The sequence below is a fragment of the Aedes albopictus genome, chromosome 1, assembly GCF_035046485.1.
Source record: "Aedes albopictus strain Foshan chromosome 1, AalbF5, whole genome shotgun sequence".
Lineage (NCBI taxonomy): Eukaryota > Metazoa > Arthropoda > Insecta > Diptera > Culicidae > Aedes > Aedes albopictus.
The window spans coordinates 337,076,534-337,098,275 of NC_085136.1; the positions used below are offsets into that span (position 1 = coordinate 337,076,534).

General features: G+C 41.4%; 3 protein-coding genes and 1 non-coding gene across 6 annotated transcripts in view; 1 reads left to right on the top strand and 3 right to left on the bottom strand.

Moving 5' to 3' along the window:
- Window positions 1-21,046, bottom strand: part of LOC109412833 (lipase 3) — a 33,478-nt gene extending 12,432 nt beyond the window's left edge. The window contains exons 1-2 of one of the 3 annotated variants that reach the window (XM_029851893.2): window positions 20,892-21,046; window positions 19,124-19,611 (exon numbers count right to left, since the gene is read on the bottom strand). In XM_029851893.2, coding sequence (XP_029707753.2) covers window positions 19,124-19,498 — 375 coding nt within the window. In that variant the 5' untranslated portion in view covers window positions 19,499-19,611; window positions 20,892-21,046. Of the gene's footprint in view, window positions 1-19,123; window positions 19,944-20,807; window positions 20,823-20,891 lie in introns of those variants that run through there. The other 2 variants (XM_062847451.1, XM_029851894.2) reach the window with 2 other exon arrangements.
- On the top strand, window positions 5,416-7,441 carry LOC134287958 (lipase 3-like). Its single transcript, XM_062851300.1, has 2 exons — window positions 5,416-6,218; window positions 6,272-7,441. Exons 1-2 carry the CDS (start codon window positions 5,523-5,525, stop codon window positions 6,845-6,847), a joined length of 1,272 nt encoding a protein of 423 aa, XP_062707284.1. The 5' UTR covers window positions 5,416-5,522; the 3' UTR covers window positions 6,848-7,441.
- LOC109412830 (lipase 1) lies at window positions 9,191-11,940 on the bottom strand. The gene is made up of 3 exons (XM_029851895.2): window positions 11,358-11,940; window positions 10,587-11,297; window positions 9,191-10,524 (listed from the first exon to the last, which is right to left on the bottom strand). The coding sequence occupies exons 1-3, from the start codon at window positions 11,472-11,474 to the stop codon at window positions 10,138-10,140; spliced, it is 1,215 nt and encodes a 404-aa protein (XP_029707755.2). The 5' UTR covers window positions 11,475-11,940; the 3' UTR covers window positions 9,191-10,137.
- LOC115254408 (U4 spliceosomal RNA) lies at window positions 15,208-15,348 on the bottom strand. The gene has a single exon (XR_003891843.1). It is a non-coding gene; the product is annotated as a U4 spliceosomal RNA (small nuclear RNA).
- Window positions 21,047-21,742: the final 696 nt, after the last annotated feature.

Below are 21,742 nucleotides of genomic sequence, written 5' to 3' on the forward strand. Positions count from 1 at the left end.
TCATGTATATAATCATTTGCATAATAGTATGCGATGACAGCTCTTCTAGTTTTCTCGGCCTTATAAAGGGTTAATGATTACTGTAGATCCGAGCTGACGGCATGACTTCTGAAAATTTATTGAATAAACGAGGGTGTCCGATCAGTATGAAACTCTAAACATACGTTTGTGCATGATATTGAACTGAATGTGATAGCTTGATATGCCTATAGATGTGAAGACCTATATGTAACATCCAGAGCTGTCAGAAAAAGGTTAAACAGTATATTTGACAGTTCAAACAGCGGCGTCATGCCCATGTGTTGATGGGTTCGAGATGTAGGGTGCCAAGTGTATGTAGATGTCTCCCTGACCGTCCGTGTTTAGGGTTAGTGCTAGAAATAGAACGTTAAACTACAACTGCTGCCGAACGGTGTCGGCAGGCCAGAAATAAGAAGAAGCTCGACATCGCGTCGTGCAGACGATCACGGTTTTATGCTGCCAGGAAATCCGTAAGTGCAAGCGCGTCAAAATCTGCGAGAGTGAGCATGTGGTTTTGGTGGTTAAGGCGAAACCTTACTCTAGTCTCTGTTAATCGATCGAGTAATGAATGCTTGTAAAGATTACACTAGTTAACAGTATTTTTTGAACTCGGTCAGTAGATGATAATTTTTAATGTTGAATCATGCTCTGAGTTGGAAAACGTGAAGGGAAAAATACAGTAGAGCGGTTTTTTTTCGATTTCCATACAAGGCTGTCGATTTGAATTCGTACATTTTTGCATAGAGACGGAAAGATCACAACTTGGATGAAAGTGCCCATGTTAATATAACATTGAAAATGTCTTTTTGCTTCCACTCGATATGCTTCCTACCGTATTACCCCGCTAATACGACACCGACTGTTGTCGTATAACCGGGGTATACTTTTAATTCGACAAACTGGTCACCCTACACCACCATGCTCATTGAAATTTGGCAATTCTATTTTTGTTTTTGTTTTGATTTCCGGATTTGTTATGAAACATAATTTCATCAAATATTGCTGTGGCACGAATGAAAAGCTCGTTCTTTCTACGATTGTTGCCATCCTCAGTTGGTTCCGGTTGGTCTTCAGGCGGTTTGGGTGTTGAATAGCACCAATTCAGAACTTCCGAAATTTGCGGCTGCAAGAGGAGTTGCTGCGGGTGCGAGTATAAGCGCAATATCAAACTGTTTTGCATTTACAGTGTACATCGCTTTTAATTCGACATGTGTCGTATGAGCGGGGTACGAATTAAAAAGTGTCGCATTAAAACGTGTCGAACCAGAGGGGTAAGACGGTATACATAAAAAACACACTTAGAAAAAATCACCGAATTCGGTAATATTTTACCGAAATCTCAACCGTTAAGTTTTTTACCGGAGAAATTCGGTGACGTTTACCGAACTTCGTTAAAATTTGACAGATAAACGAAAACATTTTACCGAAATTTGGTATTTTTTGCAGAATTTCGGTAAAAAACCATTACCGAACTTTCAGCTGTTGAGATTTCGGTAAAAATTACCGAACGCGACTAGCTGTGAAGATAGTTGCAACCATGGTTTGAATGTTTCGGATTTGAAGTAAATTAGGGGAAATAGGATGCAACCTTGGATGCAACTGTTTTATTAGATGGATGAGTAAGAAGGCCGATGGAAAGGATAATCGATGCTGCAAAGAGCAAAGACGATGCTATTTGAAAGATATTGAAAAAGTATTATATGTATTTGCAGAATAATGGAACAATAAAATGCGTTTTCTGAATCCAGTACAACACATTGAGATGTTTAGAACAATCATAAATAACTTAGAACAATTCTGTGTATCGCAATTCGAAGAAATTTCAGAACACCAGTTTTTATAGCGTTGTTTACTTTGACAACGGCGTTATGTATCGTTATTTTTGATGGTGTTTTTAACAAAGCTGGAAATCTGAGTAAATATTTACCGAGAAAACCACATTTTAGTGTAGAATGCTTTTTTTTAGAGAAGAAGGAGAATGTGAGGTGTGTACCAAGCTTGTCCTTTATTATATGGTGCATACCCGCCTTATCTTTGCTGCCTGTCAGGCCAGACAGACAAGTTGATTATGTTTGCAACACATCTCAGTGGTTGGCGCCAGTTCGGTGGAAACACTCGGCCGGAGCAAACATCAGTTCCAACGGTGGAGTCGCAAGCGGGTAAGAGTTTCAAAGTTCCCCGTTGGGTGATTCCTTCTATGAGTTATTGAGTATTTACATCACTCATCAAATTATTTCCTTACCACAACACTTACTAGCTCACTCATTTACTCACACATTCATTCACTTATTGTCAGGCAGGCAACTGACCGTGCAGCTCACTTACACATTCACTCGTCTACTCACTCACTTACCAACTCACTCACTACACTAATTAATATTTCAAATCACTACATCCACAGAGAACAGACATTTAAGATCGAACAAAAATACGTCGAAATCGTGTGTAAAAGATTTAAGTGTACCTCAACGCCACCAACGGAGACTGCCCCACATATAAAGTCGATTTTACCCCACGATGGCAGTGTTCATCGTTGAAATACACTAGCCCACAAAGCGACACGAGCGCCAAACGTCCAAAAACGGCGAGCACTGGAAACAAATATGACAACACAACAATGTAAATGATGGGACGCTAGCGCCGCGCAACGGGAGCATAACCACATACTCTGATATGACCGTTACAAAGTTTTACACAAGGTAGAAAGCGAAGATAGACGTCTGTTCTCTGTGATCATACTAACATTCCTTTCCCTTCCTAGACGACCGTAAGGACGTGGCCGACGCCGTTATTGACTTGATATTGTTTGAAATTTTCGACCCAAGTAACACACTTGTCACAGAAGAGTAACGGCGGCGCAGGTTTTTGTTGCGCATAAGTCGATGTGACTTACTTCTAGCAAGTAGGTATTTATTTGTTAGAAGTAGGTAACAGTGACTTCTGCGCAACAAAAACCTGCGCCGCCGTGACTCTTCTATTACAAGTGTGTTATTCGGGGAAGGTGCACATAGAGAGCGGCGAACTAGTCTCAAACTTTGTTTGTTTGTTTGTTGGTTCCTTGTGCAATTTCGATTATTCTAGTCAATCACGGAGTAGCATATACGAATTGTCCGGTCATCTATGCTAATGCTCATACATTCATTTGTTAATTCACTAATTTACTAACTCAATACATGACTCACTTGCTTACTCACTTATTTTTTGTCATTTCACTACGTTACTCATTAACTCACTATATCCCTCACTTACTCACTAATTTACTCATTTACTCACACATTCAAACATTAGCAAGCTCACTCATTCGGTAATTCACTAACTTACTAGCTCACTTGTACATACACTCATACACTTAATGATTAACTATTTCACTTACTAACTCACTCAATCACTTACTTGCTTTTTAACTTATCAACTCACTAATTTACTAAGTTCTTACTCATTAACTCTCAAACTCACTATCTCACAAACTCAATCATTAACTGACTCACTAATTTACTAGCTCACTCATTTTCTTACACTCACTCACTTCCTTACTCACTCACTGAGTTAATAACTCACTCATTGCCTCCCTCATTTATCAGCTCAACCATTCAGTCATAAACTCCCTCATTTACACACTCGCTCATTGACTCACTACAGCTACTCCTGTGGGTATTCCTGGAGGAATTCCTGAAGGAATTCTTGGAGAAATTCCTCCAGGTATTTCTACAGATATTTCTACAGGTATTTTTCCAGGATTTCAACCAGGAATTCTTCCAAGGACTCCTTCAGGAATTCCTTCAGAAATTCCTATAGAAATTTCTCCAGGAAATCCACCAGGAATTCCTTCAAAAATTCGGTAATTCTTCCTGGATTTTATCCAGGAATTCTTCCAGAAATTCCTCCAGAGATTCCTCCCAAAATTCCTTCAGGGATTCCTCCAAGAGTTCCTACGGCTATTCATGTAAGAATTCCTGGATTCCTTTATGGGAATCCCTCCAGGTTTTTCTCCAGGCATTCCTCCAGGAGTTCTCACAGCGGTCCCTCAAGGGATTTCTCAATGGATTCCCTCAAGGATTCCTCTAGGCATTCCTCAAGGTATCCAGGCCTCCAGGAATTTCTTCAGGAATTCCTCCAGGAATGCCACCAGGGGTTCTCCCACACACTTAAAAAATATGCGCGGGCTCGGCTTTTCGCTCACAGCTGACTTCTCAGCAAACTCAAGAACTGATATCTCAGTATAAATTACGTTTGTTAACTGGTTCGCGGCAAAACAGTTGCCGAATCTCAGTAATGAACTGTCCAAGTTACTGAGATCTCGGAATTGTTCTTGTTTGCCGAGCACTCAGCTGTGCGGATCTCGGGAAAGTTTGAGAAAATGCTGAGATCCCGGCAGTCTAGATTAAGTGTGAAGATTTTTGCCAGGAATTCTTCCAAAGAGATCTTCACAAATTTCTCCATGGATTTCCCCAGAATTTCTTCCAGAAATTTCTCCAGAATTTTCACAAAGGACTTCTCCAGGAATTTCTCCAGGAATTCCTCTACAAATTTCTCTAGGAAATGCTCAAGGCATTTATTCTGAAATTCTCCAGGAATTCCTCCAGAATTTCATCAAGAGAATTCCTCTAGAGATTCCTCCAGGAAATCCTCCAGAGATTCCTCCAGGAGTTGCTTCATGGTTTCCTCCAGGAATTTCTCCAATAATTCCATAAGTGACTCCTCCAAGGATTCCTCCAGAAATTTATCTAGAAATTCCTCCAGGAATTTCTTTAAAAATTTCTCCTGTCGTCTCAGAATTCCTCTAGGCATTTCTTCTGGAATTCCTCAAAGAGTTCATACAGGGATTCCTCCATGAATTCTTCCTGAGAATCCTTCAAGAATATATCTAAAGATTCCTCCAGGAATTTAGGGATTGCCTCGGGACGTCTTCCAGGAATTCCTCATGTGATTCCTTAAGAAAATTTTCTCAACGATTTCTCTAAAAAAATATTCAGGTGTTTCTTCAGAAATTTCAGAAATTCTCCCACCATATTTTCGAGAGATGAACCCAAGAATTTTTCCAGGATTAACTGAAGATTTGTTTAATTACTTCAAGGATTTCAAGATGTATTTCTCCAGCGATTTGTATTGGAATTATTTAAGATAAATTTAGAGGTATGCATACAGGATTTTTTTCAAGAAGTCATCCATTGCTTTATTCACGAACTCCTTCAGAGATTCCACTAGAAGTTTTTCAGGGATGTTTTGAGGGGGTTCTTTTGGAAAGTTCTTCAAGGATTCTTCCAAAAATTTGTTTAGGGACTCCTTCAGAAATTCCCCCGGGAATGCCTCAAGGGTTTCCTCCAATGATGGTTTTAGGACTTACCCTGGCATCAGAAATTTGGCCAGGGATCTCCTTCCGATTGTTTTGTAGTAATTTCTTCAGATATGTTTCTTCAGGAGTTTACTTAGGGATTCCCTCAGGAATTCCTCCAGGAATTCTTCCAAGCAACACACATGTCACTGAAGAGTCACGACAACGTATGTTTTGGTTGCACGGAATTTATAGTCACATACTTCACATAAGTGTTTCCAACTTTACTCACAGGACATTTGTTCCACCGATGCTGATCGTCTCCCTACCAACTCTGTTGATCACATCGGCGGTCATCCGCCTTTCCCTAGCCGGAACGGGACAACTCATAACCCGGATGGGTTTACCGGTTGAGAAGCATCGCGCAGTGACTTCCGATGGATACGTCCTCACAATGTTCCGCATTCCTGCAAACGTGTCCGGCGCTCCAGTAGCGTTCCTCCAGCATGGTATCATAGCCTCGTCTGCGGATTGGGTAATTCTGGGTCCCGGGAAATCCCTAGCCCACTCTCTGGTCACCGCAGGCTACGACGTTTGGATGGGAAACGTCCGCGGCAACGTCAATTCGCGGAAGCACATTTCACTGGATCCAGCGAAGCCGGAGTTCTGGGACTTCAGCTGGCACGAAATTGGCCTTTACGATCTCCCGGCCATGATAGACTATGTGCTGAAGAAGACCGATCAGCAATCCCTTCACTACGTGGGACATTCCCAGGGTACAACGGCATTCTTCGTGATGGCATCACTGAAACCGGAGTACAACTCCAAGATCCTGTCAATGCAGGCGTTGGCTCCTGTTGCATTCATGGGTCAAATGAAGTCCCCGTTCATACGAGCGGTAGCTCCGATTTCCACCCAGCTTGAGGTGAGTTCACCCGCAGGTAAGATCTTCCCGTATTCAACCGTCTTCCATTTCAGTGGACGATGCGCATGTTGGGTGTCAACGAGTTCCTGCCCAGCCACAAGATGATGATAGCCGGCGGTCAGAAGGCGTGCGAAGATTCGTCGGCCCTTCAGGAAGTCTGCGTCAATGTGATCTTCCTGATCTGCGGGTACGATACGGCTCAGCTGAATCGCACCTTGCTTCCGGTCATTGTGCAGCATACTCCGGCCGGGGCTTCCGTGAAACAGCTGGCGCACTACGCCCAAGGGATCAACAGCGGGCGTTTCCGGCAGTTCGACCATGGCGTGCTGGGCAATGTGATGAATTACGGATCCGCTACGCCACCGAGCTATCCGCTGAAGAAGATCACGGCACCGGTATTTCTCCATTACGGGGATAATGATTGGTTGGCGGCGGTACCGGATGTTCAACTACTTCACCGGCAGCTCGGCAATACGGCCAGGTTGCTTCGGGTGCCGGAAAAGCAGTGGAACCATTTAGATTTCATTTACGCTACCGGAGCGAAGAGTTTGCTGTATAATAGGGTTATCGATTTGATGGATCGGTATGGGAAGACAGTTTCGGAGAAATATACGAATGGTGAAGAATGATAAATTGTGATGTTTAACGCCTTTCTAGGTTTTGAAAGAACCAAGACCAAGAAGCGCGACGACCCTTCTTGAAGAGAAAGATCAACAAGAGAAATCATCAAGTCATCTCTCTGGAATTTCAAGTAGATACATTTTCAGTAATTGATGTAAAGATTTTTGCATAAGTTTAATCAGAAGATCCTCCAGAGGTCCACTGGTTTTTGCGGGAAATTCTCCAGGAGTTCCATCAGGTATTCCTTTATGAAATTTCCCTAAAATACCTCTAGAGAAACTATTTGACATTTCTCAAGAGATTCTTGTACGAACTCCTCCCAGCAGTTTCTCCAGGTATCGCTATAGAAAATTTTCGTGAGATTGAATCAGGAAATCTTTCAGATATTCCCCCTCCACAGATTTCTTCAGGAATTCTTCAACGAATTTCCCTTGGAATTCATGTAGGAATTACTCCTGACACTCATCCAGGATTTTTCCCCAATGATTTCTTCAAGAATACCTCTAGATCATGGTTTCCCAAACTGTGGGTCGCGACCCCCAGGGGGGGTCGTCGGCCTTCATCCAGGGAGTGGCAAGGGACAGTCGAATATTTTACCACAGAGAACAGACGTCCAAGCTCATGTAGTGCAGTTGTGTAAAGCATTGCAACGGTTGTTTTGAAATAACTGGGAATGTGGCCATTACGCGGCGCTGTCAAATTTCGAATCGGGGTACAAATTTGCCGTTGTTTTACCTTTTGGCGCTAGTGTCACCAAGTGTGCACCCTAGTATAGTTCCACCGAGAGAATGTGTTGGTTTTACTTGGAAAACATTAATTGAATTCCTGTTCAACTTGTTTCTTATTGAAAATAATGAAACTAATTATCAATGGGTTGCTCAAATTTTGTTGCTGGATTAGTGAAATAATCATAAACTACTTGTTATTTAAGCAAATACAGCTCAGAATCTGAGTAGAAAAATTTAAAGGTGCGCTAGTGAAATATTTCTTCAGAAAGCGCCATCATGGTGTCGAAACAAGTTTTTGAGTGGGAAAGTCACCGTCGATGTCGCTACTGAGCTTGTTTTTTCTTTACACAAGATTTTCAAGCAATTTTGTTCGAGCATGTTCGTCTGTTCTCTGTGATTTTACTGTAACAGACAACAAATGAGGGAATTTCTATGGTGGGTCATGAAAAGTATGTCTGCTGGAAAAAGGGGGTCGCGCACCTGAAAGTTTGGGAACCTATTCTAGATCAAACTTTACAAAAAATAATCGTCTGCTTGAAGAATGATTATTAACTAGCTAGATAATCTTTAGGAGTTCTTTCAGAAACTTCTCAACTCATATTTGACAGTTCAAATGAAATGGCTATTGTTAAAATACACGGTCATAAAAACAAAATATAAGCTTGTAACCCCACAAAAACAACAAGACACATAACAAAATTGCTCTTGCGTTTCATATCCTAAATCTATTGTATTCCAACGACCCTGTACCACAGAGAACAGACATTTAAGCACAGAGAACAGACATTTAAGCTCGAACAAAAATACGGCGAAATCGTGTGTAAAGGATTTAAGTGTACCTCAACGCCACCAACGGAGACTGCCCCACATATAAAGTCGATTTGACCCCACGATGGCATTGTTCATCGTTAAAATACACTAGCCCACAAAGCGACACAAGCGCCAAACGGCCAAAAACGGCGAGCACTGGAAACAAATATGACAACACAACAATGTAAGTGATAGGACGCTAGCGCCGCGCAACGGGAGCATAACCACATACTCTGAAATGACCGTTACAAAGTTTTACACAAGGCAGAAAGCAAAGATAGACGTCTGTTCTCTGTGCTTGTACGTATACCGAAAAATTGCAAGGAGCAAAGGGTTAGAGATGGATATAAAGATAAGTCCATACGCACAGAGAACAGACGAACATGCTCGAACAAAATTGCTTGAAAATCTTGTGTAAAGAAAAAACAAGCCCAGTAGCGACATCGACGGTGACTTTCCCACTCTAAAACTTGTTTCGACACCATGACGGCGCTTTCTAAAGAAATATTTCTCTAGCGCACCTTTAAATTTTCCTACCCAGATTCTGGGCTGTATTTGCTTAAATAACAAGATGTTTATTATTGTTTCATTAATCCAGCAACAATATTTGAGCAACCCATTGATAATTAGTTTCATTATTTTCAATAAGAAAGAAGTTGAACAAGAATTCATTTTTTGTTTTCCAAGTAAAACCACCACATTCTCTTAGTGGAACTATACTAGGGTGCACATTTGGTGACACTAGCGCCAAAAGGTAAAGCAACGGCAAATTTGTACCCCGATCACAGAGAACAGACGTCCAAGCTCATGTAGTCACAGAGAACAGACGTCCAAGCTCATGTAGTGCTATTGTGTAAAGCATTGCAACGGTTGTTTTGAAATAACTGGGAATGTGGCCATTACGCGGCGCTGTCACATTTCGAATCGGGGTACAAATTTGCCGTTGCTTTACCTTTTGGCGCTAGTGTCACCAAATGTGCACCCTAGTATAGTTCCACTAAGAGAATGTGGTGGTTTTACTTGGAAAACAAAAAATGAATTCTTGTTCAACTTCTTTCTTATTGAAAATAATGAAACTAATTATCAATGGGTTGCTCAAATATTGTTGCTGGATTAATGAAACAATAATAAACATCTTGTTATTTAAACAAATACAGCCCAGAATCTGGGCACAGAGAACAGACGAACATGCTCGAACAAAATTGTTTGAAAATCTTGTGTAAAGAAAAAACAAGCTCAGTAGCGACATCGACGGTGACTTTCCCACTCAAAAACTTGTTTCGACACCATGATGGCGCTTTCTGAAGAAATATTTCACTAGCGCACCTTTAAATTTTGCTACTCAGATTCTGAGCTTACATAACAAGATGTTTATGATTATTTCAATAATCCAGCAACAAAATTTGAGCAACCCATTGATAATTAGTTTCACTATTTTCAATAAGAAACAAGTTGAACAAGAATTCAATTATTGTTTTCCAAGTAAAATCAACACATTCTCTTGGTGGAACTATACTAGGGTGCACACTTGGCGACACTAGCGCCAAAAGGTAAAACAACGGCAAATTTGTACCCTGATTCGAAATTTGACAGCGCCGCGTAATGGCCACATTCCCAGTCATTTCAAAACAACCGTTGCAATGCTTTACACAATAGCACTACATGAGCTTGGACGTCTGTTCTCTGTGTCCATACATACATGCAACCCGCGGGGCCACCTCACTTCCGAGTCACGGAAAAAAAGTGCGACCTTCAACGACTCAGTTTTGACTGTATTCCTCCATCGCCTCGATCACCTGATCGTACAACAGCGATCGGACGTTCTTCGCCACAACGAAATCGATATGGTTGAACCGTTCATCTGCCACCTGTTTGGCAGCGATCACCCGTGGAAGCACCTTCACCAGATCTAGAACGTCCTGCGGATGCACCAGCCAGTCATTAAGGCCGTAGTACACCAGGATCGATGCCGTCACCAGTTTCAGATTGTAGACGGGAGGTTTCTTCGTACCGTACCGTTGAATGTTTCCTTTCCGTCCGTAGTCGTACTGCTGGAAACCGTTTTTCATATAGACTTGAGCGAAGTGGATGATTTGGTTGATCGAAGCACCGGCCGGGGTGTGTCCAATGTATTCCGTTATCAATTTCTACGGAGCACATGAAACGGAGTTAGAACTTGAGCGGTTGGTGTGCAACACTTAAAACTTACTTGATCGTACCCATCCGGATCGAACCCGGTGAGGAGCGATATTAATTTGTAACAAACGTTTTCGGGATCGTCTTCAGCGCATAGACCCTGCGCTATATAATAGGACAGGTATGAATGAGGAATAATTTCGAAGTCACCGTATGGAATTTTCCGTCTTTTGATCTCCTTCAATGCCTCTACAATCAGCCATACAATCGGGCTGCGAACCCGCGTGATCAGTACGGCAGGCGAGAGAGCGATCATCAGCGCTATCTTGTCGTTGTATTCCGGACGTGTGGACCCCATCACAAAGAAGACGGTGGTACCTTGAGAAAATCCAACGTACTGGAGTTTATTGTTGTTGGTAGTGTTTAGGATGTAATCGATCTTGGCCGGTAGATCGTAGTAGCCGATCTCGTGAAACGAAAAGTTCCAATATTCTTCAGAATCCACCGAAAGTGTGGAATGTTTTCTGGAATATCGAGTTCCTCGTGCATTTGCCAGCCACACATCGTAACCGTTGTCGGCGAGTAAGTAGGCGAGGCTGTTGTTGGGGCCAATGATGATGAAATCAACTGAACTACTCATTAGGCCATGCACCATTAGAACGGGAAGTTTTTTAGTCTCAGAAGGCTGCCGCGGTAGAATACGGAACATCGTCAGTTCATAACCATCTTCCGTGGTAACCAAATGGCTTTCCACCTCGTATCCATATTTGCTGATCAGATCAGGCTACAAGAATTCAAATAATGTTCTTATTGATTGATTTATGTCAACTGAACCTGCTCTCACAATTAACAAACTCCCATCTCCTTCGTCAATTTCGAACCAACTTCCTTCGGCACAATGCACTGACTCCAACAATGCACAAATCAACACAACCATCAACGAACGACCCGATAAACTCATTCTGCTATATCCCGATGCAGCGTGAAAGTTGTTCGACCAGCCCCGTGTTCTAACTCGTACTATTGCTAATTTAGAGAAAACTTTCCGTTTTACGGTAGAACAAAAAGCTACCGCAGCTGTCAGACTACTTATTTTCACTGAGGTATCATCGATCTACCCTAGCGATGCCTTGGATAACCTTTGTCGTTGACGTATAAGAGGCCTAAAAGAGGTGATTTGTCAACTGAGCAGCCATTATAGAGAAAAGCGCATCAGTTCATATGCCATTAAGTTTATCATTTTCCTTAATTATGTGAAGTTATCCACATTGTAATACGACGTTAGACGAATCGTATTTCGGGGAGATAGTCATGGAACCTTAATGTAAGTAAATTAAGATTATTGTCACTATGGAATCACAGAGAACAGACGTCCAAGCTCATGTAGTGCTATCACAGAGAACAGACGTCTATCTTCGCTTTCTACCTTGTGTCACAGAGAACAGACATTTAAGCTCGAACAAAAATACATCGAAATCGTGTGTAAAGGATTTAAGTGTACCTCAACGCCACCAACGGAGACTGCCCCACATATAAAGTCGATTTGACCAGACGATGGCAGTGTTCATCGTTAAAATACACTAGCCCACAAAGCGACACGAGTGCCAAACGGCCAAAAACGGCGAGCACTGGAAACAAAAATGACAACATAACAATGCAAGTGATGGGACGCTAGCGCCGCGCATCGGGAGCATAACCACATACTTTGATATGACCGTTACAAAGTTTTACACAAGGCAGAAAGCAAAGATAGACGTCTGTTCTCTGTGCTTGTGTAAAACTTTGTAACGGTCATATCGAAGTATGTGGTTATGCTCCCGTTGCGCGGCGCTAGCGTTCCATCACTTACATTGTTGTGTTGTCATTTTTGTTTCCAGTGCTCGCCGTTTTTGGCCGTTTGGCGCTCGTGTCGCTTCGTGGGCTAGTGTATTTTAACGACGAACACTGCCATCGTGGGGTCAATTCGACTTTATATGTGGGGCAGTCTCCGTTGGTGGCGTTGAGGTACACTTAAATCCTTTACACACGATTTCGACGTATTTTTGTTCGAGCTTAAACGTCTGTTCTCTGTGGTGCTATTGTGTAAAACCACAGAGAACAGACGTCCAAGCTCATGTAGTGCTATTGTGTAAAACATTGCAACGGTTGTTTTGAAATAACTGGGAATGTGGCCATTACGCGGCGCTGTCAAATTTCGAATCGGGGCACAGAGAACAGACGAACATGCTCGAACAAAATTGCTTCAAAATCTTGTGTAAAGGAAAAACAAGCTCAGTAGCGACAACGATGGTGACTTTCCCACTCAAAAACTTGCTTCGACACCATGATGGCGTTTTCTAAAGAAATATTTCACTAGCGCACCTTTAAATTTTCCTACCCAGATTCTGAGCTGTATTTGCTCAAATAACAAGATGTTTATGATTATTTCACTAATCCAGCTACAAAATTTGAGCAACCCGTTGATAATCAGTTTCATTATTTTCAATTAGAAACAAGTTGAACAATAATTCAATTTTTGTTTTCCAAGTAAAACCACCACATTCTCTTGATGGAACTATACTAGGGTGCACACTTGGTGATACTAGCGTCAAAGGGTAAAACAACGGCAAATTTGTACCCCGATTCGAAATTTGACAGCGCCGCGTAATGGCCACATACCCAGTTATTTCAAAACAACCGTTGCAATGCTTTACACAACTGCACTACATCACAGAGAACAGACGAACATGCTCGAACAAAATTGCTTCAAAATCTTGTGTAAAGGAAAAACAAGCTCAGTAGCGACAACGACGGTGACTTTCCCACTCAAAAACTTGTTTCGACACCATGATGGCGCTTTCTGAAGAAATATTTCACTAGCGCACCATTAAATTTTCCTACTCAGATTCTGAGCTGTATTTGCTTAAATAACAAGATGTTTAAGATTATTTCACTAATCCAGCAACAAAATTTGAGGAACCCATTGATAATTAGTTTCATTATTATCAATAAGAAACAAGTTGAACAAGAATTCAATTAACGTTTTCCAAGTAGAATCAACACATTCTCTTGGTGGAACTATACTAGGGTGCACACTTGGTGACACTAGCGCCAAAAAGTAAAACAACGGCAAATTTCTACCCCGGTTCGAAATTTGACAGCGCCGCGTAATGGCCACATTCCCAGTTATTTCAAAACAACCGTTGTAATGCTTTACACAACTGCACTACATGAGCTTGGACGTCTGTTCTCTGTGGTGTTAGCAACCAGAATGAGACAGTTCTGGGCTACTGGAACTCGTAATTGGGGACTACGAAGGTGATGATTTTGTTTGCGGTTTTCTGTGAGAAAGTGAAGGAGGGAAGGTTTGTTGCTTTTTTTTCACTCATACTCCCATAATAAACCCCGTAGGAAGAAAGAGTGTTTCCCGGCTCATCAACCTTCAGTCCCCAATGGGGCACGTTCGGTTTCGGTGTAGTACTAGATTTGTAGTAATGAGCTAAATTTTAGTATGGTGAGAAGGTCAATTCTCCGTTTCTGCAAAGAAATGGTGCAAAAAGCGTTTGTATTATGATTCCTTGCCTGATTTGATACTGTTTGAGCAAAACTTCAATGGGGCGATCTCAAATTGGCCTCAAATCTTTCCCAACCATGCTGAACTATATGACCAAGTTTCTAGCAATTTAGCCTGCAAAAACCCCCATGACGAAGAGAACAAACCTACCGATACTACCCAAAGTCAGCCAAGTAATAGTTATTGATGCAATGAGTTGCAAAATAAAGATTTTTACAAAAATAGAGTTTTGCAACGAGTTGCATACAACATTTTTTTGCAATGACAAAAAATGCGGTAGAATATAATTTATTTAAACAGTACCATCGTGCTTCCCCATGGCTGAATGAGAGCGCCCACGTGTTCCATCCTTCGAAATTTGAATCAAACAAGCCGTGCTATAACCACAGAGAACAGACGTCTATCTTTGCTTTCTGCCTTGTGTAAAACTTTGTAACGGTCATATCAAAGTATGTGGTTATGCTCCCGATGCGCGGCGCTAGCGTCCCATCACTTGCATTGTTATGTTGTCATTTTTGTTTCCAGTGCTCGCCGTTTTTGGCCGTTTGGCACTCGTGTCGCTTTGTGGGCTAGTGTATTTTAACGATGAACACTGCCATCGTCTGGTCAAATCGACTTTATATGTGGGGCAGTCTCCGTTGGTGGCGTTGAGGTACACTTAAATCCTTTACACACGATTTCGATGTATTTTTGTTCGAGCTTAAATGTCTGTTCTCTGTGCTATAACCGTCACAATTGTCACAATATTTCAAGCTCTTACCGTGGAAAATTTGGTTTCCAATCAAACAATCGCATTATGATTCATAATGCAACCGAAACGAGTTGCATTATGAACCATAATGCAATTCTTTGATTTAGTGAAGAAAAGTAGGCCGTTACGATACCAAAGAGGCAAGTATTAATATAGATATTATATGTAGTGCAATAACTTTCTTACTTAACTAAAACAAATCAGTAACAAATTTTGAAAACGACGTATAATCAATGCTACACCATTGATTATACGTCGTTTTCAAAATTTGTTACTGAAATATTGTTTTGATCGATAATATGAATACATGAACATGACCCAAACTAGTCGCTAGTCCATTAGCCAAAGTTATTCGGATTGTGTTGATCTTAACTTTTAATCAAATTATGTCCCCTTTCGGGGCTGTCAAAAATTGCCATAGCGGACGGTATTTCACGTCCTCAAGGCGGGGTATTGGTATTAGTTTTCAACTAGCAATAATCGCACCTCGGTTGTACCTCATTGGTTACGATATCGCCACTGCGCAAAGCTAACTTAACTGGACTCATCACCACCAACCGCACCACACGGCGCCATTCTACGCTAGTGATGCTTTAGCCGTTTCGTTCTTTTCATCTCGTTATCATTTTGCGCTGCCTGCGGTGCGGTGACCGACCGGCGTGTTTCGTGTTCCCCGTTTTGTTTTTACACCACACGGCAAACGCGCCAAAAACACCACAGCCAAAAAGAGGGCTGCTTCTTCTTCATTTTTTTTTTTAAACAGCGATGCTCCGCCGGCATACGCACAACGCACGTTGTACAATGAGAGAAAGATTGTTCGCTCTTCTCTTTTCCTATAGGAACTTCTTTAATGATGCTGGCTGTGCGGTGAATGACTCGTAAAGTCACAAATAATCCCATACACCGAGAAAATTTTCTACTCAGTGACTGAGTTGGTCTAGGAAATCGACAAAATCCTTTGTCACTGCTCGGTGTTAAATATTGAACTAAACGATTAGAAACGAGGAAAAATACGGAAAAATAGGCTAGAGGAACTGGTTCACCTAGCGTGAATGAGGATGAAGCACCTGCCACTTTTAGCATTTTTTTTATATGAAGATCTACTTTTTCTTTGACAGATGCTTCATCCTCATTCACGCTAGGTGAACCAGTTCCTCTAGCCTATGAATACGGACAAAAATGAGTAAACGTCGTGTCTTTGAGTATTCTTGGCAGTTTTATTCTCTTCTTGATGGGTTTTTTTGCTGGCCGATTTTTTGCAACCTTCAGCATGGTTGACGAATTTTGTGCGAAAATCAACACTGAAGATCAGACATTCCACGCTGTCGCGTCGGCCCAAAATTCTAGATAGCAGCTTAATATTCAAAATGGCGACAGTTTGATATAGCTTTACACCGAGAAAAAATTCTACTCAATGACTGAGTTGGCCTTGCTCAGAAATCGATAAATCCTTTGTTTTCTTACTCAGTTTCGGCTAAAAATGGGACAACCCATTGGCAATGGGTTGTCCCACTTTTAACGGAAAATGAGTAAGAAAACAAAGGATTTTTCGATTTCTGAGTAAGACTAACTCAGCCACTGAGTAGAAATTTTTCTCTGTGTAGGCTCCAAAACCATGCAATATAGTCCATTTTACGAGCCGATTTTATGAATGAATTTTGACAGGAGGTAGCGTCCAATAACCCGTGAAAATCAATATCATCATCAACATTGTTGTCACTCGTAAAATGGCTCATGGGGTATATTTGACATGGGAAAGATGTCAGGAGTTCAATAACCCGAGCAGGAGAAAATAGCTGAAGAATACCTAACTCAGGTATGGAAAACCGAATATCTTCACACTCAATGAGGTATTGAACAGCCCTGCATAAGAGGTAAAATACGTAAAATAATAACTGATGTGTATTCTGTGTACAGTAGACGTTCGATAACTGCAACATGTTTACGTTTCACTTAGCGAACGAAATTCGGTAACTGCAACGACTGACAGATGTCAACAAGTTGTCAAAAGACAAAAAATAACCGTGAACGTGATCCGACTGTTCATTTCGGCTAACATGGCGCACCATGTTGACGTTTGGCGGTGCGATAACTGCAAATTTGTACTGTACCTAAATAATAATCAGCGATTTTTCCATAATTGAATAATACCTCAAGCAGTCCTCAACACCAAACCAATAACTCGTTGAGGTATTTTATCAGTACCTGCAAAATACCAAAATGAATTATTTTCAATACCTGGATAACCGACATTGTCTTGGTATGATACCTGACTTTGGTATGCTGCAGTTTAGTGTCAGTTATTCATTCCTGCTCTGGAATGGCGACTAGGATATCAAAGATGGCTATCTAAAATCCAAGATGGCTAATCCAAATTCAAGATGGCGGCTGTATAATGGCATTTCAGGCAAGGATGTTTTCGATCACTTGGCAATCGTTTGACTCATTTGTGCATAACTCAGTTCAGAATCCTTATATGTATTAGAATGTTGTGTTCGGCAAAGTTGTAGATTAGTGTTTTTCTACAATTATCACCAAGGACGCCATATTCTAACTCTAATATTTACGTCGTAAAAGTATTAGTACCAGATACTCATACTAATCGATCGGATTTTTCGATCGTTTAGTATGATTAGGTATGGTATTAGCGCTCTAGTGCCGTACATATATATATAAAAGTTAGAATATGGCGTCCTTGGTGATAATTGTATGAAGATCACTTATCTACAGCTTTACCGAATACCACAATTCAATATTAGGTTTCTGAACTGAGTTATGGACAAATGAGTCAAACGATTGCCAGGTAATCGAAAACATCCCTGATTTCAAGCTCTAAAACCATGCAATACGGGTAGATTTTGTATGGGGAAGATAACAGGGGTCCAAAATGGCGACCAGAATATTCAAAATGGCGATCTAAAATACAATATGGCTACTCAAAATGCAAGATGGCGGCTGTTTAATGAAGTTTTAGGCCCCATAACCATGCAACATGGGTATATTTGGTATAGGGAAGACAGCCGGAGTCCAAAAACGGCATCCAAAATATCCAAGATGGCGGCTCCAAATTCAATTTGGCGGTTGTTTAATGAAGTGTTTGGCTCTAAAACCACGCAATATGGGTATAAAATATGGAGAATATATCCAGAGTTCAAAAGTAGCGGCCAGAATACCCAAGATGGCGATCTGTAATCTAAAATGGCGTCATATATTTCAAGATGGCGGCTGTTCAATGGTATTTTAGGCTAATAAATCATTCAACATAAGTAGGTATATTTTGTATAGGGAAGATTTCCGGAGTCCAGAAATAGCAGCCAGAAAAACCAAGATGGCAGCCAAATATCCAAGACGACGGCTGTTTGATGGAGTTTCAATGGAGCTCATCTCACGGAGAGCTGCAATCATGGCTTCCACACGACTTCGGCATATGTTTGCGAGACTCATTTTATTCGGCAAACTTTCAGATAAAAAAAGTCCTACATATACTGCAACTGTTTTTGATGGCATGCTTCTGAGCTGAGAAAATAGCAAGTGAGTGTAACTCTTTGCAAGTAAGTGCTCCCATCCTTGTCAGCCAGGAGTGCTTTCTGGGGCTCCCCAAGAATTTGTTGTGGGATTTCCTCATTTTTTTAGGATTTTATCAGAAGTTCCTCATGGGATTCTTCGAAGAGTTGGTTCTGGCTTTTTTTTATCAAACAAAAAAATTTCCTCCTTTTCAGGATTCCTGCAGTACTTTTTTTTAGTGATTGTGCAGCAGAAGTTCTTCCTGAAACTTAAGATTTGAATACTTCCAAGAAATTTTGCTGGATTCTTCCTTCAATCATCTTTAGAATTTCTCCAGGATTTCTCACTGCATTTCCTTCAAGAGTTCCTTCTAGGAGTGCTCCAGAAGCTTATTCTATGAATCCTCCAGGAGTTACTTCTGGGAATCCTATCTTCCAGGATTTATTTCTGGAAATCCTCCAGAAGTTCCTTCTGAAAATGCTACAGGTGTTTCATATGAGAATCCTTCAGAAGTTTCTTCTAGGAATCCTGCCGGAGTTCTTCCAAGAAATCCTCTAAGAGTTTGTTGTGAAAAATCTTTAGGATTGATAGGATTCCTTTGGGAATTTCTTCAGGAAATCTTCCAGAAGTTCCTCGAGGAATTCCGTTATCGAATTCCTGGATCCCATACTAAACTCTTGTTCCATAAAGGAACTGATTCCTAAAAGACTGAATTCCCTGTACATACCTGTACTCTTTCTCGGAACCATAATAAATTTCATAAGGTTTGCATCTTATATCTGTAAAGATTGTAATTACTTACCGTAGTCAAATCCGTGTCGGGATTGTACGGGATGGAAACGGCCCGTGGTTTCAACCAGGTGAACGGATTCCAAAAGGGCGTATTCTCATCGTAGCTGGCAACAGTCGGTAGTCCGTTTCCCAAAAATGATGAAGAGATATCCACCGAGTACAACGACGATTCTTCAACCAATGATTGTTGCTGCTTTTGCTGCGGTCCAGCTGTGGTGTCCAGGTAGTTCTGAGCCGTAGCCGCCGTCGACATCAGCTGGTTGATGATGTTATCGAAGATGCTTTCACCTGCCACAGCAGGCTGGTGGTTGCCCAGACAACAGAGCAGAAGCAACCAAACGACGGCCGAAGGGCCGCCGCTGCCGATGCTGTTGACCAAGGTCATGGCTACCTTGATGATGGGGCGATAACCGGTTACCGGTGCGGGCTTGATGCGCGCACTTCACTGATGGATTCACGTCGGTTTTGCTTTTTTTTTATGCCGCGTGTTTTTGTTTTCTGTTGAAAGAGGACACGGAAAAAGCCGGTTCAAGTTGACATATAGAGAGGAGGCAGAAGATATTTCCGTTCCGCCACTCGTCGCGGTGATGTGTAAGTAACGGGAATTGACCGATCGCGCGGTTAGCTAAATGACTTGGTTTATCGCACAATATAGGCCAAGAGGTTAGTTCGTTGAATTTTCGAGCTTCATTTGCATGCCGAACTTTATGAGTTTTTGGGTTGTGCACTATACCGTCACGGGACAGAATTTCAAATTGTTGCCACTAGAAAGGTGTCGTTTGTAACAGTAAATGTGCAAAAATTTTATTTGATTTTATATAACAGTAACACCCTTAGGGCTGTTCATAAACCACGTAGACCAAAATTTGGTCATCGTAAACCCCTCCGGGGGTGGGGTGGCGGAGACTTTTTTCCATACAAAAATTTTATAATTTGTATGGAGCGTAGACTTTGGCCAGAAAGTCTACGTGGTTTATGAACTGCCCCTTACGAACATAATCTTGATCTAAGATTCAAATAAAAGAAAATTATGCAAATAGTCCATACTGCGTGGAATTATGAAACTTAAATTTGGCACCCTAATGTGAACTTATTAAATATATGATTTTGCAAAAAATTATGAAATTAAATATATGATTTTACAAAATAATGTAGAACAAGTAAGCAAGTGTTTTTAAGTATCAGACTGTCAACTTTTTTCCATATAATCCGAGTCACTCTAACATGCATTCATCAATCAACCGCAGCAGGCGCGGCAGCAATACGCGACTTGTATAAACACGCGGAGTAATGTGACTCATCGATCAATTTTCTTCAGTTTCGAAGCTTTCGCTACATAGCTATACAACGGCCCATTTCTTAGAACTCGAATAAAAGATTATGTTTATCAGTTCAAATGTCAATCCAAATCCATTTGCCATTGTTGCTCTTTCAAGCGGATCTGCCGCCTCATTCGAAAGGCGATAAGCTTGCGGAAAGAGTCAAAAGTCAACTCAATGAATCAGAGTGGCTCACTTAACAAAAATAAACAACAATCTCTTCCTGATATATTGCTGTAATCTGTTGTGAAATTATGCCGTGTCGTGGCGAAAACCGCACTTTGCCCTCGCAAAACTTCCATTATCAAACATTCAAAGATGTCATCAACTTTCTGAAAACACGCGCCAACTGAGATTCAAACACAAAATATTCACCGCGGCAGCTGCCGGAAACTTTTGCTCTTCAATGAAAACTTTGGATGGGAAGGAAAAAAACGCAACACGTCACAATATGTATACCTTCGATTCGAAACGGCGTCGCGTCGCGTACGGAGAAAGAACCAAGAAAATAAAACAAGTCCTAGTAGGCCCGCGCCTTGGGACAGACTGAATTATCCCCGACAACTCCGAGCCGTTCGGGAGTGAGGAAAATCGACTCGCTCGCATCGTCCATCCAAGCAAGCCAAAATGTTTTCATTCATTCCATCCAGGTCCATGCAGGAGTTTGCTCGTGAATGAGGAGAGATTTTCTCTTTTTTGAGGGAGTGTTTGAGAACGCGGCAATCACGTTGCAGGAGAGAGCCTTTCTCTGTTTTGCGCCTTTTGGATGTGTATCAGTAAAAAAAAATAAGTACAGTTGGGTCTCCTATAAGACGCTGCCCTCCAATCAACAATCGTATAAAAAGTTTGAATGCTTTGTAAACAACGTACATCGCGTATTTACCCATCATCGTTTGAAAATTTTCGAAACAATACAAAAATACTAGCTGTACCCGGCAAACTTTGTCTTGCCTACTGCGTTTTTTGACGTTTCTAGTTTCTATCCAAGACCCCGGTCACAAAATGTATGGAAGATCGATTTTCAAAAACTCTCAATATTTCCATGTTTTTGCCTCATAAACCTTCCTTGAGTGAAAACCAACAGATCAAAACTAAGACGACCCAAATCGGACCCTCCGTTCGCAAGTTATGCGCGGTCCCACGTATGCCACTACATTTTTATATATATATAGATAGATATAGATAGATATATAGATGTCCAAGAAACCAATAAAACATTTTTAATCAAATTTCAGAGCAATTAGGACGGTTTGGACTACAAAATGTGTGAGAGTGTGATTGCTGAAGCTCAGGAGAGCATGGATAGAAAC

Bases quoted from the DNA above. Each gene is read 5' to 3' on its own strand.
- LOC134287958 (XM_062851300.1), top strand. From the start codon at position 5,523: ATGTTTTGGTTGCACGGAATTTATAGTCACATACTTCACATAAGTGTT. The intron at 6,219-6,271 runs GTGAGTTCACCC...CTTCCATTTCAG, and splicing joins CGATTTCCACCCAGCTTGAG to TGGACGATGCGCATGTTGGG.
- LOC109412830 (XM_029851895.2), bottom strand. From the start codon at position 11,474: ATGAGTTTATCGGGTCGTTCGTTGATGGTTGTGTTGATTTGTGCATTG. The intron at 11,298-11,357 runs GTGAGAGCAGGT...GAATTCTTGTAG, and splicing joins GAGATGGGAGTTTGTTAATT to CCTGATCTGATCAGCAAATA. The intron at 10,525-10,586 runs GTAAGTTTTAAG...TGTGCTCCGTAG, and splicing joins ATCCGGATGGGTACGATCAA to AAATTGATAACGGAATACAT.